Genomic DNA, 23,094 nt, shown 5'->3' on the forward strand with positions numbered 1-23,094 from the left:
ATTGCTACTAGCTTTCCATCCTGAAATTGTGCTTTCATATTTAGTGATGTTAGGATTGTAAATGCAGCAGAAAATGATGGTAATATGATGCACTTTTTGCTAGTGCATCTGTTTCATACTCAAATGATCCATTCCATCTTCAATATGATGGAAATCCTTTCCTTTATTGCTTCAAAATATGTTCTTGCTTTTCACTTTTTTACTCTCTGCCTTTCTCCCTAGGGACTTGCTGCGAATAGGAGTGACCCTGGCAGGCCACCAGAAGAAGATCCTCAGTAATATCCAGTCCATGAGGGTTCAGATAAGCCAGTCACCTACCACTATGGCATGACTACAGGGGGCGCTGTGCCACGGAACAGGCAGCATTCGTAGGACCAATAACAATGGGAGCCTTCGAATGACCCCTGATCCATCGGAACGCGCCAGAGTCGAGACTATCGTCTTAATCTAATCCACTACGATGACAACAGGAGACCAGGGTCTACACTACCACATGGATATCAGCTATCACACTTCACACAATCCACGCCAGGAGTTCAGGGTCCAGACTTGATACTGTTTCTCCATTTATCCATAAGAGGAAGATAGACATGAGTTGCTGTGGTTATACTGACTGCGATTCATGTCACTGTAAACCAAAATAACTCCAACAATCAGACACTGACACAGGGAATCTCTCACAATTACAGACTGTATGGTAAAATGAGTGATATTGTGCTTCTATATTCTCTGGACTTGAAGATATTAAAATTGTAAACAGAAGTGTGAGACATTTAGAAACAATGTGTGACCTGTGATTTAACCGTCGTCATTGTGTACAATGAAGATGCCTTGACCTGGCCAGAAATATGTCCCAGAAGAAAAAGCAATTACCAGTAGGAATAGTTAAAGGGAGAAGCATACAGGGATGTACAGTGGAGCACCATTTTCGACTTTCACGTCATCATTTGCTTGTTTGAAGAATTTGAAAAATGTATCGTAAATAGACTGGTGAAAATTCAGAGCTAGTTATATTTTTGTCTTATACCATCTGTTTGTTTTATCACTATAGCAAGATGCCGCCCACTTGTATTTTAACTTTAACACTACCTGTGGAGTCCTGGGTGGAAGGCCTTGCCAAAGGACTTCTAAACCAGCCCCACCCAGATTCTGATAATATAAATATGTTTATCTCTTGCTAAATATGATTATATCTTTCATAATAAACCTTCATATTGAAGGTGGTAATGTATGAATATGTATGTACAGAACTCTCTGCTTGCATTTTTGGCAAAGACATGTTTGTTGACTAGATTGTGATAGACACAATGTGTAGATTTCTACTGTGCCCCGGTTCCCTTCGGACAACTGAACAATGGACACCGGGTTGTACGTCTCCCTGTTCCAGGGGCACAAGGACAATCCCGACTGAATCTTAACTTGGAAAACGTTGAAGGAATTGTGGGTGAAGAACTGGCATTGTAAATCACTATGAAAATTGCTGTAGGAGTTAAAATAATTGACAAAATATCCATATTATCAGAGATCATGTTTAATGTGGGTGTACACATGCTGTCTCTTGCTGGTGAGCACTTACTTGTACAGATATGTTTTATGTTTTTATTTCTTTTTGTTCTGTTGTTGTTTGTGTTGGGACTTCTCAGCACCATCCAGAGGAAGGAAACCCCACACCTTGGCTGGCCCACATCCATGGTAAGTACCAACAAATTGCTCTACGTTTGGTAGATTTTATTTCGGGTTAATCCAGTTAGTCTCTCTCACGGGTGCCGCAAATATCTCAAGCAAAGAAAAATTTGCTGCAAGCTTGAAATGCATGGGAGAGTAGCTAATCAAGGTGCTGTAAAACGGAGTGAATCAGCATCACTTCTCCACACAGCGAAAATGAACATCTGGGCTGAGGTTTGCCAACAGACGCTTGATGCCATTCCACTGAACACGCAGACTTAAACATCCCACACTGGCACCCTGCGAACAATGTAGCAGAGCCTTCTATGGGCTGCTGTAGCTAAGCTGTTGGGCAAATCTATGCCTTCTAACTATGCGCTACTGCCATCTGAATTGGCAGGTTGAGTGCTGTTGGGCCACAGTTTCATGAATATATGATTCAAGAGGGATGCCATGGATGATTATTTATGAAATTACACTGTACTGTTTGCAAGAAAATATTTTGAGGGTAGTGTGTGATGCACGAGGATGACTTCTCTTTTTGAAGTAAGGGGATGGTACTTTATGATTGCGGCATGACTGATCACTTCAATGTGATGGCGTAACAGTGGCAACAACTTCAGGACAGCTTGGTGATGACTAGGATTGGTTTGGCTGTTCATCTTACTTTTTTTTCTTTCTTTCCGGTGACATAATGTTAACAACACTGGCCTTTAAAACTGAAAGCAAATGGAATTGAGTGTTCCTGAGGCAATAGTCCTTTGACATACACCCATGGCAGCAAAGTCTCTTAGCTCACAGACAATTATCATGAGCTATTGTAGTATCAATTCTGTGCAGTAGCTGTGACCCTGCTGAAATCCCTTTTGCCCCTGTTTGAAATGACATGAGTGACGACAGCTCTAACCACCATGCATCCAAAATTAGAAATTGATGGCAGGCCCATTAGCAGATTATTAAGTATACTCACCCCCCTCAAGTCAGCCTCCTCCTTTGTACTGCCCTCTCCCTGGCTACTCCTGCTGACTGGCACACCTCCAGCTCATTTATCCTGGGTGTAACCAAGCTGTCCTGGGCCCAGGCTGGGCTGGGCTGGGCTTGGCCAAGGCCAGCCTGAGAAATGGTTGGCTTCATGCTCCAGTGGGCTCAGGCAGGGGTGCAAACACCTGCTGGGACCCCTGTCTGACAGGCATCTGATCAGCCACGGGAAGGGAGACTGATGGGAGCGTCAAAAATCAAATACATACACACACATACACTGAAGCAACTGTTAATTATGTTATTCTTGCATCTAGCTGATGCTTAATGTAGAGAAGGTGGGTAGTGGTCCAAGAGTGTGTGCATATGTGATAGAAAAAGGGGGACTGGTCAGTTTACAGTGGGAATACATGACAGAAATGGCATAAAGAAAGGATGGTTGGATCGAAGAAAGTTTGTTCATTGAAGTGTAACAGCCCCTGTCAACTTGCAGTGTGGTCTATGTAGCAACATTTTGGCTTTATCTAAATGTTCATTTCTTTGGTATACTTTGGTAATAGAAAATATTGTAATCAAACAACTGGGTTGCATCATGGACAAAATCAAATTTTCTTTTCAATTCTTCAAGTCATTGATTTACCAAGTATGCCTAAATATAATCACATGCTCCTTGAGATCGGCATAAATCCCTTTCACTGAAGCCAATGATTTAATTTGAATGCATTAGTCCTCTATTGAGCTCAGTCTCATGTATTTGCTTTTCAACCCAAGAGCCTGTGAATGAGATGATAGAATATGTTCATTATGCAACAGTGTAATTCTTTTTTTTTTCTCCCATTTGCTCTGTTTGTCTTTCTAAATATCTGACTGTAATGACACTACAGTGTGACAAATGGAGAGGCAGTTTACCATTCCTCTCTGAAAGCTGTTTCATATGGAAGCCATTCATCACACACTGATACAAAACACAAGAACAGAGCTTGTTAAATGTTTCATGGTGCTGTAACTGTCAGAGAAGTGACCAACAGTCCTTTTAGTAGCTGATTTCATGCCTGTCATTTATAGGTTAGAACAGTAGAAGCCGTGTTCACCTGAAAATGACCTGACATGAAACCCTACAAAACTAAACCCAATAAACCACTCCATTCTTTTCTTTTCCCTTCTGTTTCAGACTGTGGACTTGTAGATTTACACGCACATATAAACCAACATACACACTGCACTTCATGCTCACACATTCACTTGCACAAATACGTATGCACACACACACACACACACACACACACACACAGATAGTGAATGCTGTGGGCAGCCATTGAGGAGAAAGACCTGGTGAAATGGAACCGTAACAGGATACCACCCACAACCTCCCCTGTGGTACACAATGGATGGTGGAGCTGAATATGAGTGTGCACATGTCATAGTTTATTTGTGTGTGTGTGTGTGTGTGTGTGTATACGTATGTGTGTGTGTAAGAGAGAGAGAGAGAGAGAATATATGTGCATAGCAGGCACATTTATGTGTACAGACATTCATTTGTGCACAGGTACATTGTTTAAGCGTGTGAACATTTTCCTTTTTTTGTTTGTTTCTGTATAGCTATCACTTGTAAATTGTGATGAGTACGTGTCAAGAGTTTGTAAGCTGTAACTTTCTGAGAACTATTGTACTAAAATGCACTCAATAAAAGCCTTGGAAAACAAGTCAATCACTTTATGGTCTGTGAGTCAATGGGCGATAATTCTGTTTTCATTAATGATGAGTCAAGAAAGCAGAGAGGAAGGGTTATTATCCAGTGACACTACTGTCAGCACTGTGCACGAGTGTGACGTCTAATGCTTGGTTTCATAATGGATAAGGAAATAAACAGATTTTTGTTACTGCCAGTCTGGCTGGCAGCACGTGCTAAAAGCCATCAGCCACTAATAAATGAGCCGTCACTCGAACCCCAAAAAAATAACTCTCCAACAAAAGTGACAATATTTTGACAAACTAGTGGAAATTATCCTCCAATCTAGACTCTTATCTGGGCCTCAAACACGCACTTTTACACAAATACACAAGCAGTCACAGTAGTCTTGTAAATTCCAATTGCCAGAGACTTTTAGAGCACTTTTCACACACTACGAAGCCTGTTTCTCAGTAATGATATGGTTAATGAGGTAAGTCAAATGATATGGGGATGTATCCAACTCTCAGCATTCCTCTATAGCTGTCTATTGACTCGAACAGATTAATACAGTAATATCCAACTTCATATTAGCAGAGGGACTGCTGCGAAGCACCTGTGCCAAACAGAGAGGAATCCAACAAAGTTTCACAAAGCAGTCAGTTTTCCATCTTTTAAAGTTTGGAATGATTAAACAAACTCACTTGTCATTTTGTCCTCTCATGAGGGTGTATGCAGTGATGTCAGTGAAGAAGTGGTGAAAGCATCTGTTGTTTCCCTACAAAGTCTTAGACACGGTGCTGATGAAATCGTGGAGATCTTTGGATTAAAAAGTGACTGAACACAAGGATGAAAAGGGGCCGTTCACTGCCCTCTTTGGTTAAAAGTTTCCAGTCTGTTTTCATCCTCTCTCCAGGTGTGATGTAGCTGTGCATTAGTGTGAAATAACCAGTCTCAGAATTGCTGTGGTCTTGTTACCTGAGAATGAATGTTTATATCTCCAGAGTGAGCTGGTCCTTTTCCATAGCATCTGCCATATTGCACTGCCATGACTACATAGTAACTCAGAAATGACAAGCATTTGCTTTTGAGAAGGCATTTTTGACCACCAATGTAGTGCAGGGTGAGTTGAGGGGTATTTAGAGGTGTACCACTGGATGTTACCAACTCCAACACAACAGACCTTTAATAGAGAGTGCAGTTTTTTGTACAATTTAATAATAGCACTGTAACATTTTTAATTGCTGAGGAAAAAAAAGTCAGATTTGGAAAAAGACAAGGGCAGTCAGAAAATCTTACAGATATTAAACCCCTGGGTTATCTAAAAAGCCGAGAAGGTAACTGACCGAATGCTTGTTTCTCATAATTTACTCTGCTGAGTACAATGTTATCATAACCATTAGAAATGATGGCCAAACTTACAAATAGGGTAAGTAAGTAGGGACCAAAATTGTGTTATTGAAATTTTCCCTTTCATTTATGTATAAATTCTTTAACACTGACCGTCTTAAATACGACCACACATTTCACAGGCTCAGTAGACACTCCAAGGTCATGTGGATTCTTTAATTGCACTTGCGGAGCTCCACTAATGGTTAAATAGATGTAATGACGGTTGATATGGTGATGTTCTTTATTGCATCTTTCCTGCGTGCCTTTAGCTTAATTGGCCCTGTTTGTCACTTTAATCAGAGCAATTAAGGAGATAGTCGAAGATGTGTGCCCTCATGACAAAGAGTACCAGATTACATTAGATGTGAAAGCTGACTGCGTGTGTGTATGTGTGTAAGGAGAGTGAACAGAGTGAACCTGACAGAAAGCCGAAGAGATGAGGACAGAGATGAGTATGGAAAGCATTCTCTTAGGAGTATCCTTCATCCATAACTGGGTGTTTATCACTGACAAGGGAGTCAGTTCACTTTATTTCACATTAAAGTCACAGGAAGTTTGAAAAGTGACTTCTCAGCACCAAATCTTTGCCTTAATCAATATTCCCTGAGCAATCACCTGCGAGAAAGGGATTGGTGCACAGCAGGGAACTCCTGCAGAGAAGGGGAGAGAGCTGGAGAAAAAGCAATCCATCCAGCAGTGCAGATCAGAGTGTAGGAGTGGAAAACTTGGAGTGAATACTGAGTGAAGGACAGCGGAGGAACACAGTGAACTTGTAACCATGGGACAAAGATGATGGCACAGGAAATGGAGATAAAGAAGGATAATAAAGCTCAAAGTAAGCATTTCTCAGATCCTTGTCCTTGTCTGTGCACTTTTTAAAAGAATAATAATTTAGCATAAACACAGAGAACCTAACATGACTACTGCTGGGTCAATCCCCCGTGACTAGATGCTTGCCTTGTGAGACTGTCTGAGGCCTAGGTCTAATCTTAATTCTTGCTGGCTGCAGGGTCTCCCAGAGCTGTCTGCATACTCTGATCTTGGGGGTCTAGGAAAACTGTGCAGCACAAACTGCTCTACCTGAGTCTGAATTTGATTAAAAGTTCTGTGGAGGTGTGTGTTTTTTTTTCAAGTTCTTTCAAAAGTTCTTTCAAAAGATATTCCCTCCTTTGTTGTTTCTGATCATGGTGATAGAGGGTGTTTTACACATCAGTCTAAAATTTCCCACAGGTTGTTCACTATGGTTGCGATCTGGTGATGCATTATATAGAAGCATCAGCAGTTTGTGTGTTACTTGACTCAGTTTATTTAGTTTTTTTTATATATATATATATATTTCTTTAATATGTCAGTTTAACTAATATAGCTAAAGATCACATACCACACATTGGTTTTTAAATAAGTATATCATATTACTGCACAGCGCCGTTCAGCTTTCTTGATTAAAGGAAAACTCCACCCAAAAAGAATGTTCAGAATGATGAATGTACACAGCACAAAAATCACAACATGTAAATAAATTGTAAACAGACTGCAAACATGTATAGATGTTATGCATAGACGGAGGGAGCTTTACCTTATGACCTCATCTCTTTTCCGAAGATCTGAAAAGATGAGAGCCTATATGTTAAAACCACAGGCAAAACTCAAGCATTCACACAAAGGGAGATGAGATAGGAGGTGAAGTTGAGTCTAATGGAAGACAAAGATGCAAGTCCCAGATGTCTGGAAGCCTTTGAAGAATGCAGCACTGACAAGTCATGTGAATTTCATAGCTGATGTGTCTACAGCTTGTCTACAATCTTCTGCTTAGTGTTTATCTTTTCATAATTGTGATCTGTGTCTGCCTCTGTAAAGACTGGCACACGTGAAGCCCCCTGATTCTTGCAGCCACGTGTGGTCTGACTACACAGGTGTTGACCTTCAGATTATTTTTCTTGCTTCAGCAGCTAAATTTTGGCCTTTTTCAGAACAACATAGCTAATCTCAATGCTCAATTCATTCTGGCACAATAATGGAGGATTTGCATTTTACTTGTTCAGTAATTAAGTTATTGATGGGCCTCAGTGAATTCGGTAAACGTGGAAATGCTGCTTTGCTTAATTTAAGATGTCAGTTGCAAGATCCAAAGTGTATCTCTTTTAATAGTAGAGGACATTTCCCCTTTTGTGCATAGAAGGAGAAATCCAGCACCTGGGTCAAATGAGATTTTATGTCTCGGAGGAGTTCATCAAATTTAATTATGATACATATAATTACCAAAAGCAATCTTCTGTGTGGTAGGAATAATCATTTCAGAGAGACGTTGGCACCTGCAGGGGTAAAGCATAATTTAGAGACAGTCTAGAGTGACAGGATCGGAAGAAAGTGAGGGAGAAAGAGACAGAAACAGGTGATTGCTGTATACTCCACTGGGAAAACAGCAGTAGGCCTGTTAACAGTCTCCTTTTTGTCGTTGTAAGAGCTTGGGAAATGACAAAAATGTAAAGCCCACTTAACCAATGATGGTGTCATTATTAGTGGTTAGTATCCAATAGGATTATAAAAGAACATTTGATGAGCAATTAATGGTCAATTATGTAAACATGGCCATATTTCATTTCAGGTGTGCTTGAGAGAAGGCAAATGAAAGCCTTGCCAAATGCAGACATTTATAAATGAGCTGGATCTAAAGAAAGGCAGTGTGCGGTTGTACAGCTGGTATGGAGTGAACAATGGGAACTGGAGGAAGAGGTGAGTTATGATGGCTCAAGGATCACAGCTGTAATTGGTTCTTTCAGAGGGTGAGAAGGGGTAGGGGTTATGAGAAGGGACAACACCCCCTCAATCCACACATACACACACACACACATATACACACCACCTCACAAGCTCCCCACCCATTCCAGAAACCCCCCGCAGAGTCTAATCCCACACAGAGCCCCTCTCAGCTCTGCCTGCTTTCGATTGCTGCAAAAATCAATGAAATATTTTCCCACCAAAATGAAGAGGAACAATGGACAAGATCCGCACGTCAAGGTCCTCCTAATTAGAGAGTTCACACAAAAGGGCTCCTTTTGCTTCATGGCTTGCAGAACAGAGGGAGAGATCGTGAAAGGGAGAAATAATGGTGAGTGATGAAGGTCATACACTTCCCACTCGTTGCTTCTTTCTCTTTAATATCAACTTCATAACTCATATCCTTGGCAGCCAAAGTACATCTGATCAGCTGACATCCCTCCATGTTTCTAGCCATAGCTGTGCACACAGCACGCCTTGCCAGAAGCTACAAGCTTTTCCTCTCTTTGTCTCTTTGCCTGATGTGTAAAGAGACATGTCACTGTGTTTTATCACATCTAACCCTCAAAATGGAAGTGGAAACCCTGCCATATTGTTGTATTATTGAAAGGCCTTTCGATGTCTTTGCTCCGGGTAAGTGCAGAAGGTAAACTGTGTCATTCTTGTGTAGAAATTTGACAACGCCCTTAACTTGACTGCCCTCACAGGGTGATGCAAGAGAGCAGATGATAACAGACAATGCTGACCTCTCTCTAATGAGGGCACTCGGATAAAGTTATGTAAATTTCCCACCAAGTTGCCTTCAGCCTTTTATGTCAAGGAGGATATGAACCCTTTACCTCTACTTCAATATCTACCTGTATTATAATGGCAGCAGATGGTAAATTAAGACTCTTCCTCTGCTGCATGATACATAAAGTGATACATCATAAAAATACAGTGCACCCAGTTTTCTCCACACTAACAGCAACTGCTTAAAGTACGTTCTTATGGCCGAGCATGACACTGTAGTGATGCATGTGAAGCAGAATTATGAAGAGCAGTGAAACATTGGTTAATGGTAGTCATTACTGCTCTTAACCAGCACCTGCCATCTTAACAGATGCTCATTGCATTGAGAGCTAAATTCCATAGATGTACTTCAGCTGGTATAATGGTATTCATACTTGGTGAAGAGAGACTCACCGCACAGTCATTTTTTATGTGACTCTGTTAACTGACTGATGCAGAGCACCATAGGGACTATACAACACATTCAGCCTTATGACTCACCAGGGTGAGCAGACTGACAGAAGAATATATAAATGTATACTTCCAGCTCCCCAAGATCTGACTGGCTAAGATCCCCAAGAAAAACAGACATTGTCAGCTAAACACAAATCATAGCAGTAGTAAATATGTTGTGGTTAGCTAGGGTTCTCAGGCAGCAATGTCTGAGAAAATGTGACTTTATTATTAGGATCAAACTTACAATTAATACTACAAAAATCTGCGGAGGCCTAGACATTAAGGTGCTTACCATGAACAGGAGTGTTCTGGTATACCTCTCCCTGGGGACATTTATCATATGAGAAAAATGATTCAGGAGCATATATGCAATGAGACGGTGTTGTGTCTGTGAGTGTCCAGGTGTGAAGCCCACCTTCCCTAGGATACTGTGGTGTGTTGCTTACCAGGTGCACAGTTACTATTACAGGGTTTATCAAATCTGCAGCTAATGCAGAAAAGAAAAGAAAATCATAATTCTCATAGACCTCTATATGGTACCCAGTCACATGGATATATTTGCTTTACTTTACAGGCTTTCAGATATCCATCTCTGAGATTTCTGCTGCCAGAACAAAGATAATGGATGTGAGTGAAATTTCTTTTGTGGCAATCAAAGTGTTGAACAGAAATAACAACACTCAAAAGGAACATGTCCTCTCAGAAGAAATGTCCCCATATTAATAATTTGTACAAAAGAGAATGTTGATAGGATGATAATGGCTCAGTCCATCTTTCAGCATCCCCATTTTTGTCCACCAAAAGCCTTTTAAAAGGAGCAAGACTACAGGTGCAAGTTGGAAAACATTTTTACCCACTTCACATTGAGGCAAATGTCACCAGAATCAACGGACTGCTGTGATTATTGTGAGTTAGCTTGAAAAAAATATTCATGTCTTATGGCTGCAGGTCCCTGAGAAGCAGTCTCTGACCTCCTAGAATTAATATAATTGTCAAGGATGCACATATACTGCATGTGTTCGTTTTTGAGTGTTCCCATGTGTGCATGTGTGTGTTGGAGCTTATGCATGTGCGTGTTTGTGTATGGATGTGTGTCCAGATGGCGGCTTCTCTGAGGCGAGCATGTGTGTTGGTGAGCAGTAACTCAAGAGGCTGGATGGAGGACAGACTAAGTGGCTCTCAGGGGAGAGTCGTTCGGTTGTTAAAGACAGTGGAAAGGGACACAACAGCCTCTGCGCATGCTAACAGCCAAAACAGACACACAGTTTTGGTTAGTGTAATTGCTATAGACAGGCAGACATTTGAATGTGTTCTCCCTGCTGCTGTCCCTCTCTGGCCTGCTCACAGAGGTCTTTCACCTTACTCCAACCACTTTTGCCAAAGGAACAGGATGGATTACAGCTACAGAAAAGTGCAAATCCATGGGTAAAACCTATTGACATAGAGTCTGTGTTCTCTTCTTACTAAGGGATTTACCCAGTAATATTCATACCAGGTATTTTCAGTTGGTGGATTTTCTACCTTCTTCAGTGTGACATTCTGGCAAATGTACTATAACAGTTAACCAGACAACCAATGAAAACTTAAGGTATTTTCAAATGAATCCATTTCTCTCTTCGTCCATTATTAGAGGTTTTTGTTCCTCTCATTTCTGTCATGTATTCAGCGCTTCTGTCATCCAGCAGTACACGCTTTAATTGTCATCAGATTAGATGCTGTTGGTATAAGCGTTTGTCAAAGGTCAAGGTTCAAACAGCCTGGAAGAACACTAATAAAGATGAGCTGTATTTTCAAAACGTCGATACAATTCAAAAATTGCGTCTATCTGCAAGATCCCTCCTCTCTCCTCTCCAGTGACCATCCCTTACCCACGAAAACACGCCCTTATTCCCCATACACCCACATGTGGGGCATAATCCAAGATGATGAAAGAAGAAGAGGAATGCCGAATGATAACTAGGTCCCCCCAGACGTCCCTATCCCATTCCCAACCCGGCCTTCCTTTCTACTGTCCTCTCCACTTACTGTCTCCAGCACCACCTCCACCATCCTCACAAGGCTGTGAAATGCAGCTGCTGTCAGCTGCCGAGGGCCTCCAGGCTGATCTCTCACTTTCTGGAATGCCTGTGCCATAATGAGCATTGCCCCCTCCTCCATCTACCATGCTCTTCCCCCATCTTGTTTCCAAGAGCCCCACTCTCATCCTGCAATGCAGCAGAGGTAAACAGCACACACAAGTTAATAAATGGTGACAGACAGGAAACAATGATGAAAAATAATGTGCAGTAGGTCCTTTTGATAAATTAATAAAAGTTGTTTTTTTCTTTTAATTTATTTTAATAAAGTAGTCCCAATAATTTTGCAATTCTCAAATGGACTAACTATAATGAATACAAATGCAATTAAATCATATCAATTATATTAATTGCTTTTTAAGAGTGGAATTAACCTTTTTTGGTCACAGGCACTACATCAGCAAAGTTTTGACTAAATGATGGAATCCTGAAGGAGCAAAGGTCTGCATGCAGCTGTGCTTGGCCTGCATGTGCTTATGTTGACTCATGACCTCTGAACTTGAGTCATTACTTACACCTGTCAGTCAGCGGAGGCCTGGCCTCTGAAGGGGATTTGTGACAGCTGAAGGGTGAACAGGACATGCCCAGCACCCTAAATCCAACACCCCATACTCCCCTGTGGTCGCAATAATCATAACTCAAGGGCTGATCTCTGACACTTAACTTATTACACTGGGGAGATGTGGGCCTATAAAGTGCACAATGTTGGATAGTATATCCAGCAAGAAACATTGCTGGATTTTCATGCTGGTAGCAGCCGTCTTGATATATTCTCTGATCCCAACTTAGATGTGGTAGAGTAGATCCATTCACAAAGTGAACTCAAAGCATTTCCTGCTCAACCTTTCAGTAAGATTAGCTTTCTTCACATATTGACTAGTGTAGTGTTTCTCATTTTGACTCATAGAACTGGTAGCCACATTATAATATAATTGTAATACCCTGCATGGTTCAGCAGGGTAGAGACCTACCCTCAGATACATTCAGAATGTGAAACTATAATCTCATGCACTTGTGGAGCTCCATATTACCAGGATAATTTGCCAAACATGACACAGAGGGTGTCAACTAACTAGACAGTGTTCTCAGGCTTGAACTCATCCTTATCTTTGTTTTGTTCTGCAACATTGGAGAACATTAGCAATACTTATTTTCTTCTTTCTATGTTTGTTTATCTGTGCATGGAACTGTATGTATTCTCTATGCATTACATTCTGTCATCCCATTAGCACAGCCCATTGTGAGGCCCAATCTGTTGTCTATGGGAGTAGATATCTGCTAAAATGAGCCCCTGAAGCAACCACATGGTGTTGATAATAATGATAGAAATCTAGTTTTCCCTTTTGATTTTTGATGCATGAACGCCTTTTAGATTTGGTAGCCATATGGTAGAGCCGTTGTTGCAGAGGCTGCTGTTATTGTTGTTGATTGTTTTTAATCTTGCTGAGTGTTGGACATCAAACAGACTATGAAAGGCTACCCCTGACTGGGTAATGTGAGGATAAGAGAACTAAAATACTTTTAAGGCAGTGTTTATGTGTACAGATGTGTGTGTTTAAGTGGATGAGCATGTACACACAGATATGAATGTGTGCCAATGTGAAAATGCTTGGACTGTGCATGGATTAAGTTTTTATTCACATCTATACACATTCCTGTCTCTATGTGTGTGTGTGTGTGTGTGTGTGTGTTTGTGTTTGTATTTGTGTGACGCCTGTGTGTGCATGCTGCAGAACCTTCTATGGGCATTAGATAAGCTGAAGCCTTGCTGGGTCAAGTTCTCTGAGAAAGCAACTTATGGCAGTCTGCAACCCAGGCCGGCTTCTCAGATCAGAGATTTCCCTCCGAGTCAGGCCAATTACTTAATCCTGCAGATATCAGGCTGGATTGGGGAAAAGTGTGTGTATAGCATACGTGTGGGTGACTCTTGTATGAAGCAAGTTTTTTTTAAGAAAAAATGACAGTGTTGCCAGCCCTGACTGACCTTGTTTGTGCGAGTGAGGGTGGACACATGGTGAGATTGTCTGAAGGTCTTCAGTATGTTTGCAAGCTGAACATTCTGTTTTTGCCTTAGGGTTGTTCAGGCACTTGCTTATATTGCCTTTCAGAAAAAAACTAGGTTGGTCTGTCTAGTTTTGACAGCTTGATGTTCTAAGGTGGGGCCTTGAAGTGTGAAGTGTAGTCTGTGTATTGAACTTCATCAGCTTCCAGCTGCGATAACAGACTTGTCTTTACCTTGGTTTACCATCAGGTAACTGGTCTATTGAGCATATTCCATACATATCATATATCACCTCTTCTTGGGTTTGGTGTTACTACAACAAGTTCTCTTTGATTTGTTCCTTGCAAATCCAAAATTTTTGTCTTTCTTATATTGAATTTTGGAGTGTTTCTGAAAAGGCACTCTGGCATGTTTGTTCAAATACATAGATTACTGAAAACGCCCACCACCTACATGAGTTCTCCTTATTTTCACTCTTCTTATCTTTACTTTGGTCTTTATTAGGCTTAAAATTGGTTCCACATGACAAAAAAAAAATAGAAGAGAGTCATAAATAAATAAAAGAGATGCTTAATGAGTACTCCAACATTTTAGCATTTCTAGATAGTTTTGGCACACTACCTTACCCAAAAAGCAACTCAATTATTTCAGTTGGAAGATTTTATGCATTTTATGCATGCAAGTCATTTATAGTCTTCAGCCCTGACTGACACTGACTCAAGTGATATCACTTCATCAGTTTTTGCTACAGCCCCCTCTGGATCCACAGAAAGCCTTTATACATCTCCCCTTTAACCCTGAAGACATTTCCTAATCTCTCATCAACCAGACCACTATCACCAGTATAACACGTTTGTTTTTTTTTTGTTTTTTTTCCTTTTTTTCTAGGTGGTGGTGGTGGTGGGGGTATAATGAATCACAAAAAAAAAAGAAAAAGAAAATTATAATAGCTCAATTTCATAGGATAAAGAAAGAAATCTGTATTAAAAGGTAGTCTACCATACCATAGGTTGTGATAATCCAGGTGTCAGGGAAAAAGAATCTAGTTAATGAAACTGTCACCTAAGAGCAGATGCATCAAATTACATTGTCAGATATGTTCTGATTTAATGAAGAATTTCATCCCTGAAGCACCGGGCCCTAAAATACAAGGACAGAGTTGTCAATTACTGTAGTCCATAATATGGGAGAAATATTAATCTAATCACTTAAGGAAAGACTGGGGTGTCTGATCAAACTTGAAATGAGTGGATATAAAGTTTGTAACTTTGAAATTGGAGAGGAAGTGTGAGTTATTTTGTTAGTCTGTGGGCTATTTCAATCCAGGACATCATGTTCTACTGGAATGGTTTCCCTGGAACCAATCAGTGCTGCTGTGCATAATCACGCAGATGGGCCAGGCTGACTGGATTTCCTAGAACAAAATAAAACTCTAACAGCCTCTAAAGAGAGGAGGAGAAGGAAGAGAGGAGAGGAGAGGAGAGTTAATGTAACGGCTTATCAACGGGCAATGAGAATAGTGGAGTAAAGAAGAAAATATAACAGACCACAACCTAAAAGCAAGGGAATAGAGAAGCGGCAAAAGAGAGAGAAAACAAATAGGATGGGAGAGGAAAATAAATGTAGCATGCATCCAAAAGGGGAAAGTGAAGGAACAATAGATAATAGCAGAGCAAAGCTAAATAGATCTCTCTGTAGCCTGGATAGGGAGATATATGTGTCTGTATAGCCCTGCCAGATGGATAGGACAGCACAAGATGAATGAGATGGGTAAATATGCTTGTGCTCATCTTATAACCATCATGGACATTCTGACGATAACAGCAGGCATGTTATCATCTCTGCGTGTGTATGTGTGTGTTCTTTATCTATGTGTGTATGTGTGTGTCTGTCTGCAAATGTTTACATACTGCATATAAGCTCCCGGTGTGCATAGTTTGTGTATAATACTATTCAACATAATGAACTCTGCAATATCTGTCACTCATTTTAGTTCCTTTATTTTGATTCCACTGGAAATTCGCTGTAATTTTTATTATGCATCTAAGCATGTATTTTTTTATATTTTCAGTCTTTTGTATCAGAGTGTTTCTGGTGTATTAAGTCCCATTCATACTGCATATAATAATCATATAGTCAAAGTCAGACAAGACTGCAAGGATGGATTCTTACATTACACATAAGTGGTGCATAAGTTTATGATATGCGTTGTTTTCTAGTCTGTATTGCTTTGCAGGATTTGCACTGGGAGAGAATATTTGCAATCTAATATGATTGAAAATGAAGAAACAAAACCAAAAAAAAAATCATAAATCATTAAAATTAAAATCATACATGTAAATAAATTAACTGGAATGTGGTCGGCTTTACAAGCGAATGATCGAAATCTGAAATGGAAATGGAAATCTGCTTTTTCATTAAAACGTGACCTTTTTCACTATGAACTTGTTAAACTACAAACTGCGGCGAGGTCGGTCAAGTTTGAGATCATTCATGTTTTCTTTGACCCTCACTGGATTAATGGAGAGCACAAGTGCCAACTGAGAGGTACATCCGTTATCACAAGTACTGCAAAGCAACACGCATATGTACTGTTGGTGTGTGCTGTGTTGCATAAATCTGAATAAGCAGCTATCGCTATTTGTGATTTCCGATGTATATTTTGCATACACCGCCTTTAAGAGTCAAACTCTGTTTTCTTCACATGAAACACGGAGGCAAAAATGTAAATCCCTTCCTCTGGTCTGTAAATGCTGATTTGTCAGGCTGAGTGACATCAATCTTCAATCTAACTTCACTTTTTCAACAAGTTGCTGTTTTTATTTCGTGCCTCTATAGGTGTGTATGTGCTTGTTATGCTTGAAAAATAAAAAAAAAAAAATAAAATAAAAAATGCTCCATCAAAGTTAGCCTTTGCTGTTTGCCTCACGTCTATGTATAGATCACAGGCAGCTTCTGAGACTGTTTGTAGCCTACATCTGAGCTATGCAGGTACACAGTGGGGGGCAGGGACTCATGTCTGCACATCTCTACAGAGGTGTGTTTGTGAATAAAAATGTGTTGTTTACTTCTATATCAGTCGCACCCTCAAGTGAACCACTTGTACACCTAAACTCCGAATGAAAAAGTTGTAGTTCATTGTTTAAGAGTCTGAAGTTCAGATTTCCTCAAGAGTTCTGAAAACATACTCAAGTTTACACAAAAGCATAGTACTCTTGTCAGTCCATCCAACTTGCTAATACTGCAATTAAATTTTATGTCCATTAAATGAGCATAGGCCTGCCTGTCATGCAATCTGTCTGTTCGAATGATCAGAAGCAGAGAGATTATTATCATTCTTTTATCCCAGTGCGTGCTGTGGAGCTTTGTAGATGTGGAGGGGAAAGAAAAAGAACTGCTTATCGACGGTTCTATCTCTTTCAAGAATGTATCCCCAGGTCACTTAAAGGAGTCTGACTTCAAAAGCTGAAGAAGTCAGCCCGGAGTGCGGGAGCACTGAGCTGACCAGCCAGATGCCCGTCTCCTTGAAATCTCTGCTATCTACACACATCCGGCCTTTGGATGTGGAAACTACAAAGTATCAAAAACAAAACAGGAAAAAATAAAAATAAAATACTCCTAAACTGTTAACACTTGCCTTATTTGTTACTGGCTCAACTCTTTAAATATGCATGAAGTCTTGATTAAAAAAAAAAAAGTCAACAGATGCTCTTTTGTTCCTTTTGTGGTTTACAGAAATCTGTCCAGAAAACTTTGGAAGACGACGTAAATGGAGGAAATAAAATGATGATGCTGCAGCTCGTGTGCACATTTTTCAATTTTTCTAAACAGGCTAAAACCTTTGTTGGACATATTTGTGGAAACAGCATCTGAGATCAAAAACCTCTGGGTAAGTATTTCTCGTGGCAGCTGCTGACTGACATTTGATAGCCGGCATAGCTAGGAGACGTGCTGTCAACTTCTGTGGTGTGCTGCTGACTGCAAGATGCCACAGCCCTGCTTAGATGTTTTCTCCCCTTTTTCAACAAGCCAGACTGTCAAAACCCACATCAACAGGTAGTCCTGTAACCTCAGTCCTTTGTGTGTTACTTTCTGATTTGAATCCTGGTACGGAGTAACATATGTTTATGGTGATATAGTGTCGATAATAGATATTGTGAGTCAGAAAGAATTCATGAAGAACACTGCGGTGAGTGTCTATCTATAATTGTGACAAGTCAAAATACACAACGATATATACTGATTTCTTAGCAAAAATAATTCTAATTTCAATTTTAACAAATCTTTCTCCCTGATAAAGAACACACACACAATCACAACAAACCAGTCTGCTGTGTTATGGATGTCAACATCTGCACATTTCAGAATAATTTTATTTGTATAAAAATAAGGCTCTTTTTTGTTTTCCAGCTACACAAAAACACAAACTTCAGTTTCATCACATTGTCCAACGCGTAACTGTCGTGATGGGAGTATCTCTAGCTGGTGTTTGTAAACAAGAGTGCAGGGTGAAAGTGAATAATAAATTAACTGGGAATCATCCTCTGAATGTGAAAAAGAAAGGAGAAAATAACAAGAGAACAAGGCGATAATGGATGTTTCAAAAACCTCTTCAAACTCCTAACTTAAATTGGATTTTAACTCCACTGAGTGCAGGTTGTAGATGTTTATTTTCATTCAATTGTCAAGCACCGCTGATGACAAGTTAACAGCCATGGCATAGAATGCAAATTATGCTGGATTTCTCATTTTGCTGCCAGGTGGAGTTCTCAATATGTCTTTCAAGGCAAGCTTGCTTCCACTACAGAGCCTTAAAAAATGTATAATTGAAAACTCTGAAATGGTTCCATTGTCAGGCACTGTTGTTAAGTCTTGGCTTCAATGCCCGTCATCTTGACAAGCTACTAAATACCTATTTTTAACCTCTGCCACTCCAGGAAATGAAACATGCCATTTGTCTTTAAATTGCCAAGATGAAAAAAAAAAGAAAAAAAAGTGAGATCTGGTGCCTTAATCAACCATGTATTATTTGACATATATGCTGCCATTAATAGGCACAGTTTTTTTCAAATTTATCATATATCAGATAATCACGCCAGAAACCTAAAGAATGACAACAAGGAGCTACAGGATAGTTGATCAACTTCCATCAAGAAAATCTCATCAGATGTAAGGAAAATGTATTTAAAAAAACCCCTCAGGAATAGACATCTGACCAGGTTTCCTTCATGAGGACCTCATATTGTACAAGCTGAAAACTTAAAATAAGATATTATTTCTGGGATTCTACATTGGTACTTTGCAGAAATTCTGATCACTCATATAAACTCTGCCTGCAGTCACAGCCATAAATGGCTCCCCTGATGACAGTTCTGTGCATTATAATCCCACTTACTGTCAGGTAAATCATGCCTTACAAGAGAAGACACAAAGATTCAGCAGTAATTCTCTCTGAGAAGAGAGAAGAGGCTGACAGCTCTGAGTGTTCTCTTAACATACACACCTGTGCCTTGACCACCTGCTACACCCTGCATTTACTGTAGAGAGACGCGCTGTCAATGGTGTCACTGTTGAGGATATTTTCAAAGAAGGAAATTCTCTTAGGCAGCAACTTAGTTATAGACTAGACTATGTTTCTGAACAAACAGGAATTCATCAAGTCTGGTGATGCAGAATACACATCAATTTTCTTGTGGCTATATCTTGTGTGTTGGTGTTAGTTGCCATTTTAAACCAGCTATAATCACATTTTCGTCTTTAAATGAAAAGCAAAGCGAGAAACAGCCAGCAGCACTTATGTAAATGTGTACTCTTGTGCATGATAGCTACACCTCATTGCCTCTCCTGACCACTGAATCATAGAACCATCACACATGTAGGATTTGTAGATATGGGTTTACATGCATTCAGCCATTAATCAAAGTATCGTTCCACAGCAATGAAACAGAAATATAAAAGGGACTGTTCGTGTAAATGCATGCTCAGTGTTACCACATCATACAAAACACCTTGCAGGGTTTGATTTGACAGAGATGGAAAACCGCTGATGGATAAAATACCTTTTACTGAACATGGCCAGCTAATTTGCAGTTCACATGAGGATGGCATGACACTGCAGGCTGAAAAGGTGTGTGAATGTAGTATTTCAATGATGGAAACAAACTCTTTATCCTCGCATCCAGCCGGAAGAAGTGGAAGAAGAAAAGAAAGAAATGAGAAAAAAGGAAAGCGCAAGTTAACAATAGGTTGACAACAGAGTAGCAATAAAAAAGAAAGAGAAGAATGTTCAGTTGGAAAAAAAATGGCATTATCGCCTCAAGGCAACATGATGTTCCCATCTCTCCAAAGGAGCCACCCATTTGAGAAGCTTACATTGTGACAGCTGTGGCTCCCTGCATGCGTCCTCAGCATGTGAGGTCACCCTTATCCCCAGCCCTTGACAGAATAACCAGTTTTGTCAGAGACACTTTGGCTAACTGCAGCTTTTGTAGGGGCCGTCATAATGAGGCATCCCGGAGAGGTAACAGCTTCATACTGGTGGTGATTTTAGATGCTGAGGTTAGCTGCCCATATGAATCGCTCAGTCAGCATAATGTCCTTTGAAACTGTAACAGAAGCAATGGTGTGTCCATCAAATGCACACATGGTGACTGCAGCGTATGGGTGTAGGTGTGTGTGTATCTCAGCTTGTTCCTTTATTATTCCATGTATGTCCATCCTCTGGGAGACACATCAGTGTCCGTGTCACTGTGGGGGAGTGGGCTCATCATGCGGCCTTGTCTAATTGTCTGACAGCATTTTCTTTTCTTTTCTTTTCTTTTTTTTTATTTTGCCATTCATCACCATTAGATAAAAAGGAGAGGAGATAAAGCAGAGAAGAAGGGACTGTTGATCCTGAATTATATATGTGCAAGAGATTCAGAATTCAAGGTGGGAGCAGTGAACAAGAACAAAAGCCACCACAAAAGGCTGAAATATGGTGAAACTGAAAGAGAGAGACGGAGTAGGAGAGAGGGAGAGATGTTTACAAAAGTAGATCAGTAACAGGGTGCTCCTCTGACAAAGATGATACAACAATCACATATGTTAGGGTCTGTGTATTCACACTCACACTCCAGATTTTAATGAGAGACAGATGTGTGTGCCACCGCTGTAGACAGAGCCTCCAGTGTGATCACCGATGATCACTTGGATATCACACAACAAGAGACGTAAGAGGGGAAAAAAAACAGTGGAAGGGGAGTTATCTTCCTTTGTTGCCTGAAGAACATGAAGGCACACAGACACAAGGTAAAGGGAACTGTCCATAGGAAAACTCTAATTTCTCTCCTGGAAACTTGAACATTGAGGTCTACCAGGAACCCACACACGCAGTCCAGTACCTACTTTTTGACTCCCATCACCCACTGGAGCACAAACTTAGGAGTCATCAGGACCCTCCACCACCATGCAGAAAGTGTTCCCTTGATGTGTGGAACACACACACACATCAAGGAAACTTTAACGAGTGGTGAATAGAATAGACGGAAAAACGTTGTTGCCTATGTGGCAGAGTTGTTTGAGAAACAATGAAGGATTTCCTCGAAGCACAATACACACACAAACACACACACTTCAAACCCAGCAGTACCTTCAGATAAAGACTGGTCCATCCAAAAGACAAAACGTCTACTCACAAACTTAGCGTAAGTGGTATATGCTGTAAAGTGCTGCAGTGAGGAGTGCTTGGACTTGACATAGGAGAAACCACAAACAGCCATTCCACAGGCTCAATTAAAGTAGTTGGAATATAGTTTCATATATTGCTACTGAACTACAATATTTATTATCACCATCAGGCATAGTTTTATTAACTTTCTTTGTAACGTGTAGGCCTGGTGTTTATCACCATATGAGCAAGTAACAGGTGAGGAGATTTTCCTGTGCCTGACATATCAATGACATGTTGAGGATAAACAGAAATAAGCAGAGGAAGATTAACAGCCATTCATTTTAATTTCAGAAAAACATCACCAACACCAGTCTGAAAATGCCGAGAACACACCAACATGTGTCGGGTGATTGTGTTGAAAGTGATGTTTGGTCGTCTCACGGCTGCTGTCTGGACCATTCGGCGTCTCTTTGACAGCTCGCAGATCCAAGGTCCTTGGCTTTGCTTCCATGTTGGAAATAAGAGAAATCTCAGCCTTTCGTTTTTTTTTACCAAAGCGATCATGAGATCATGACTTTTACACCATGTTTTAACTTGTTCAAACAAAACAACACAACACAACAGCAGCGTCACGCAAGCAGCCGACACACTTTGCACACTTTGCAGTTGCCCGTAAAGCCCACAATGCACTGCAGTTTTCCCACATTCCCAAGCCCAATAGAGCAGCCTTGAGATCCCTTTCAGGCCGTCTAACCTCCATTTACACCATCTCTCAGGTGACCCTCTTGACTCACATGATGGAACGGGAGAATGACTCACTAATGAGTCGCACCTTGGCTCACGTGACCAGAACGACTCACATGATAGCATGAAGTGTCAACGACCCTTGGGAGAATAAAGAATAAAGAATTTCCCCATGGGATAAATAAAGGAATAAACAAAGGAATTCTGATTCTGATTCTTATTCTGACCCTCAGGTGACATCCCCATTAGAGGTTAAATACCTGGGACTCCCCATCAGTCTTAGAACTGAAGAATCCTTTTGCATGAGAGGTGACGTCTTTAAATTGTCTTCAACAACCTTTGCGTTTAGCACTTCGACTACCATGACATCTGGGTCATGGACTGAGAACCTGCATCGAGAACTACTCTCATCCTCTCTTCATTTTCCCCTTCTTCTCTTGAATTCCTCATTTCTTGAATTTCCTTTTCTTCTGTGATCAGTGGTGTCCTGCCAACCCCTGCCATATTTCTGCGACAAGTCATCATTAAGTGCAGGAAGAAATTTGTTTTAAATTGAAGACTGAGAGTGCTCTAAGAGTGTTTGTGCAATACTGTCAAGCTTTTTAATTAAGGTGGCTCAACAAACATGTTTTCCATGCATAACAAAACGATATGGGTTCTTTCAGAGTGTCTAACTGTGAACTGTTGATAATGGCTGTTGCCAGGAATTCACGTTGGACAGCCAAGACATGAATGGGAAACATCAAAGACAAACAGGCATAACAGAATCTGTTCCTGTTGGCTGTGCATGCCAATTTCATATGTAGAGGTGAATGTGTAAATAATCTTAGCCATATAGCAAAGGGACAAGCAGTTATACTGATATTTAATCGTGTTTTCCTTCTGAAAAACACAATTAAATGACAATTATATG

The 23,094-nt window shown here is 40.4% G+C and overlaps 1 protein-coding gene across 4 annotated transcripts in view; it reads left to right on the top strand.

The window, feature by feature from the left end:
- The window catches only part of LOC124069752 (ephrin type-B receptor 1-B), a 145,749-nt gene extending 141,382 nt beyond the window's left edge, over window positions 1–4,367 (top strand). For all 4 annotated transcript variants that reach the window (XM_046409164.1, XM_046409163.1, XM_046409165.1 and 1 more), the window contains exons 16-17: window positions 223–1,692; window positions 3,815–4,367. In XM_046409164.1, the coding sequence (XP_046265120.1) occupies window positions 223–331 (109 nt within the window). In that variant the 3' untranslated portion in view covers window positions 332–1,692; window positions 3,815–4,367. The remainder of the gene's footprint in view (window positions 1–222; window positions 1,693–3,814) is intronic.
- Window positions 4,368–23,094: the final 18,727 nt, after the last annotated feature.

This window comes from Scatophagus argus, chromosome 13 (assembly GCF_020382885.2).
Source record: "Scatophagus argus isolate fScaArg1 chromosome 13, fScaArg1.pri, whole genome shotgun sequence".
NCBI classification, from domain to species: Eukaryota; Metazoa; Chordata; class Actinopteri; family Scatophagidae; genus Scatophagus; species Scatophagus argus.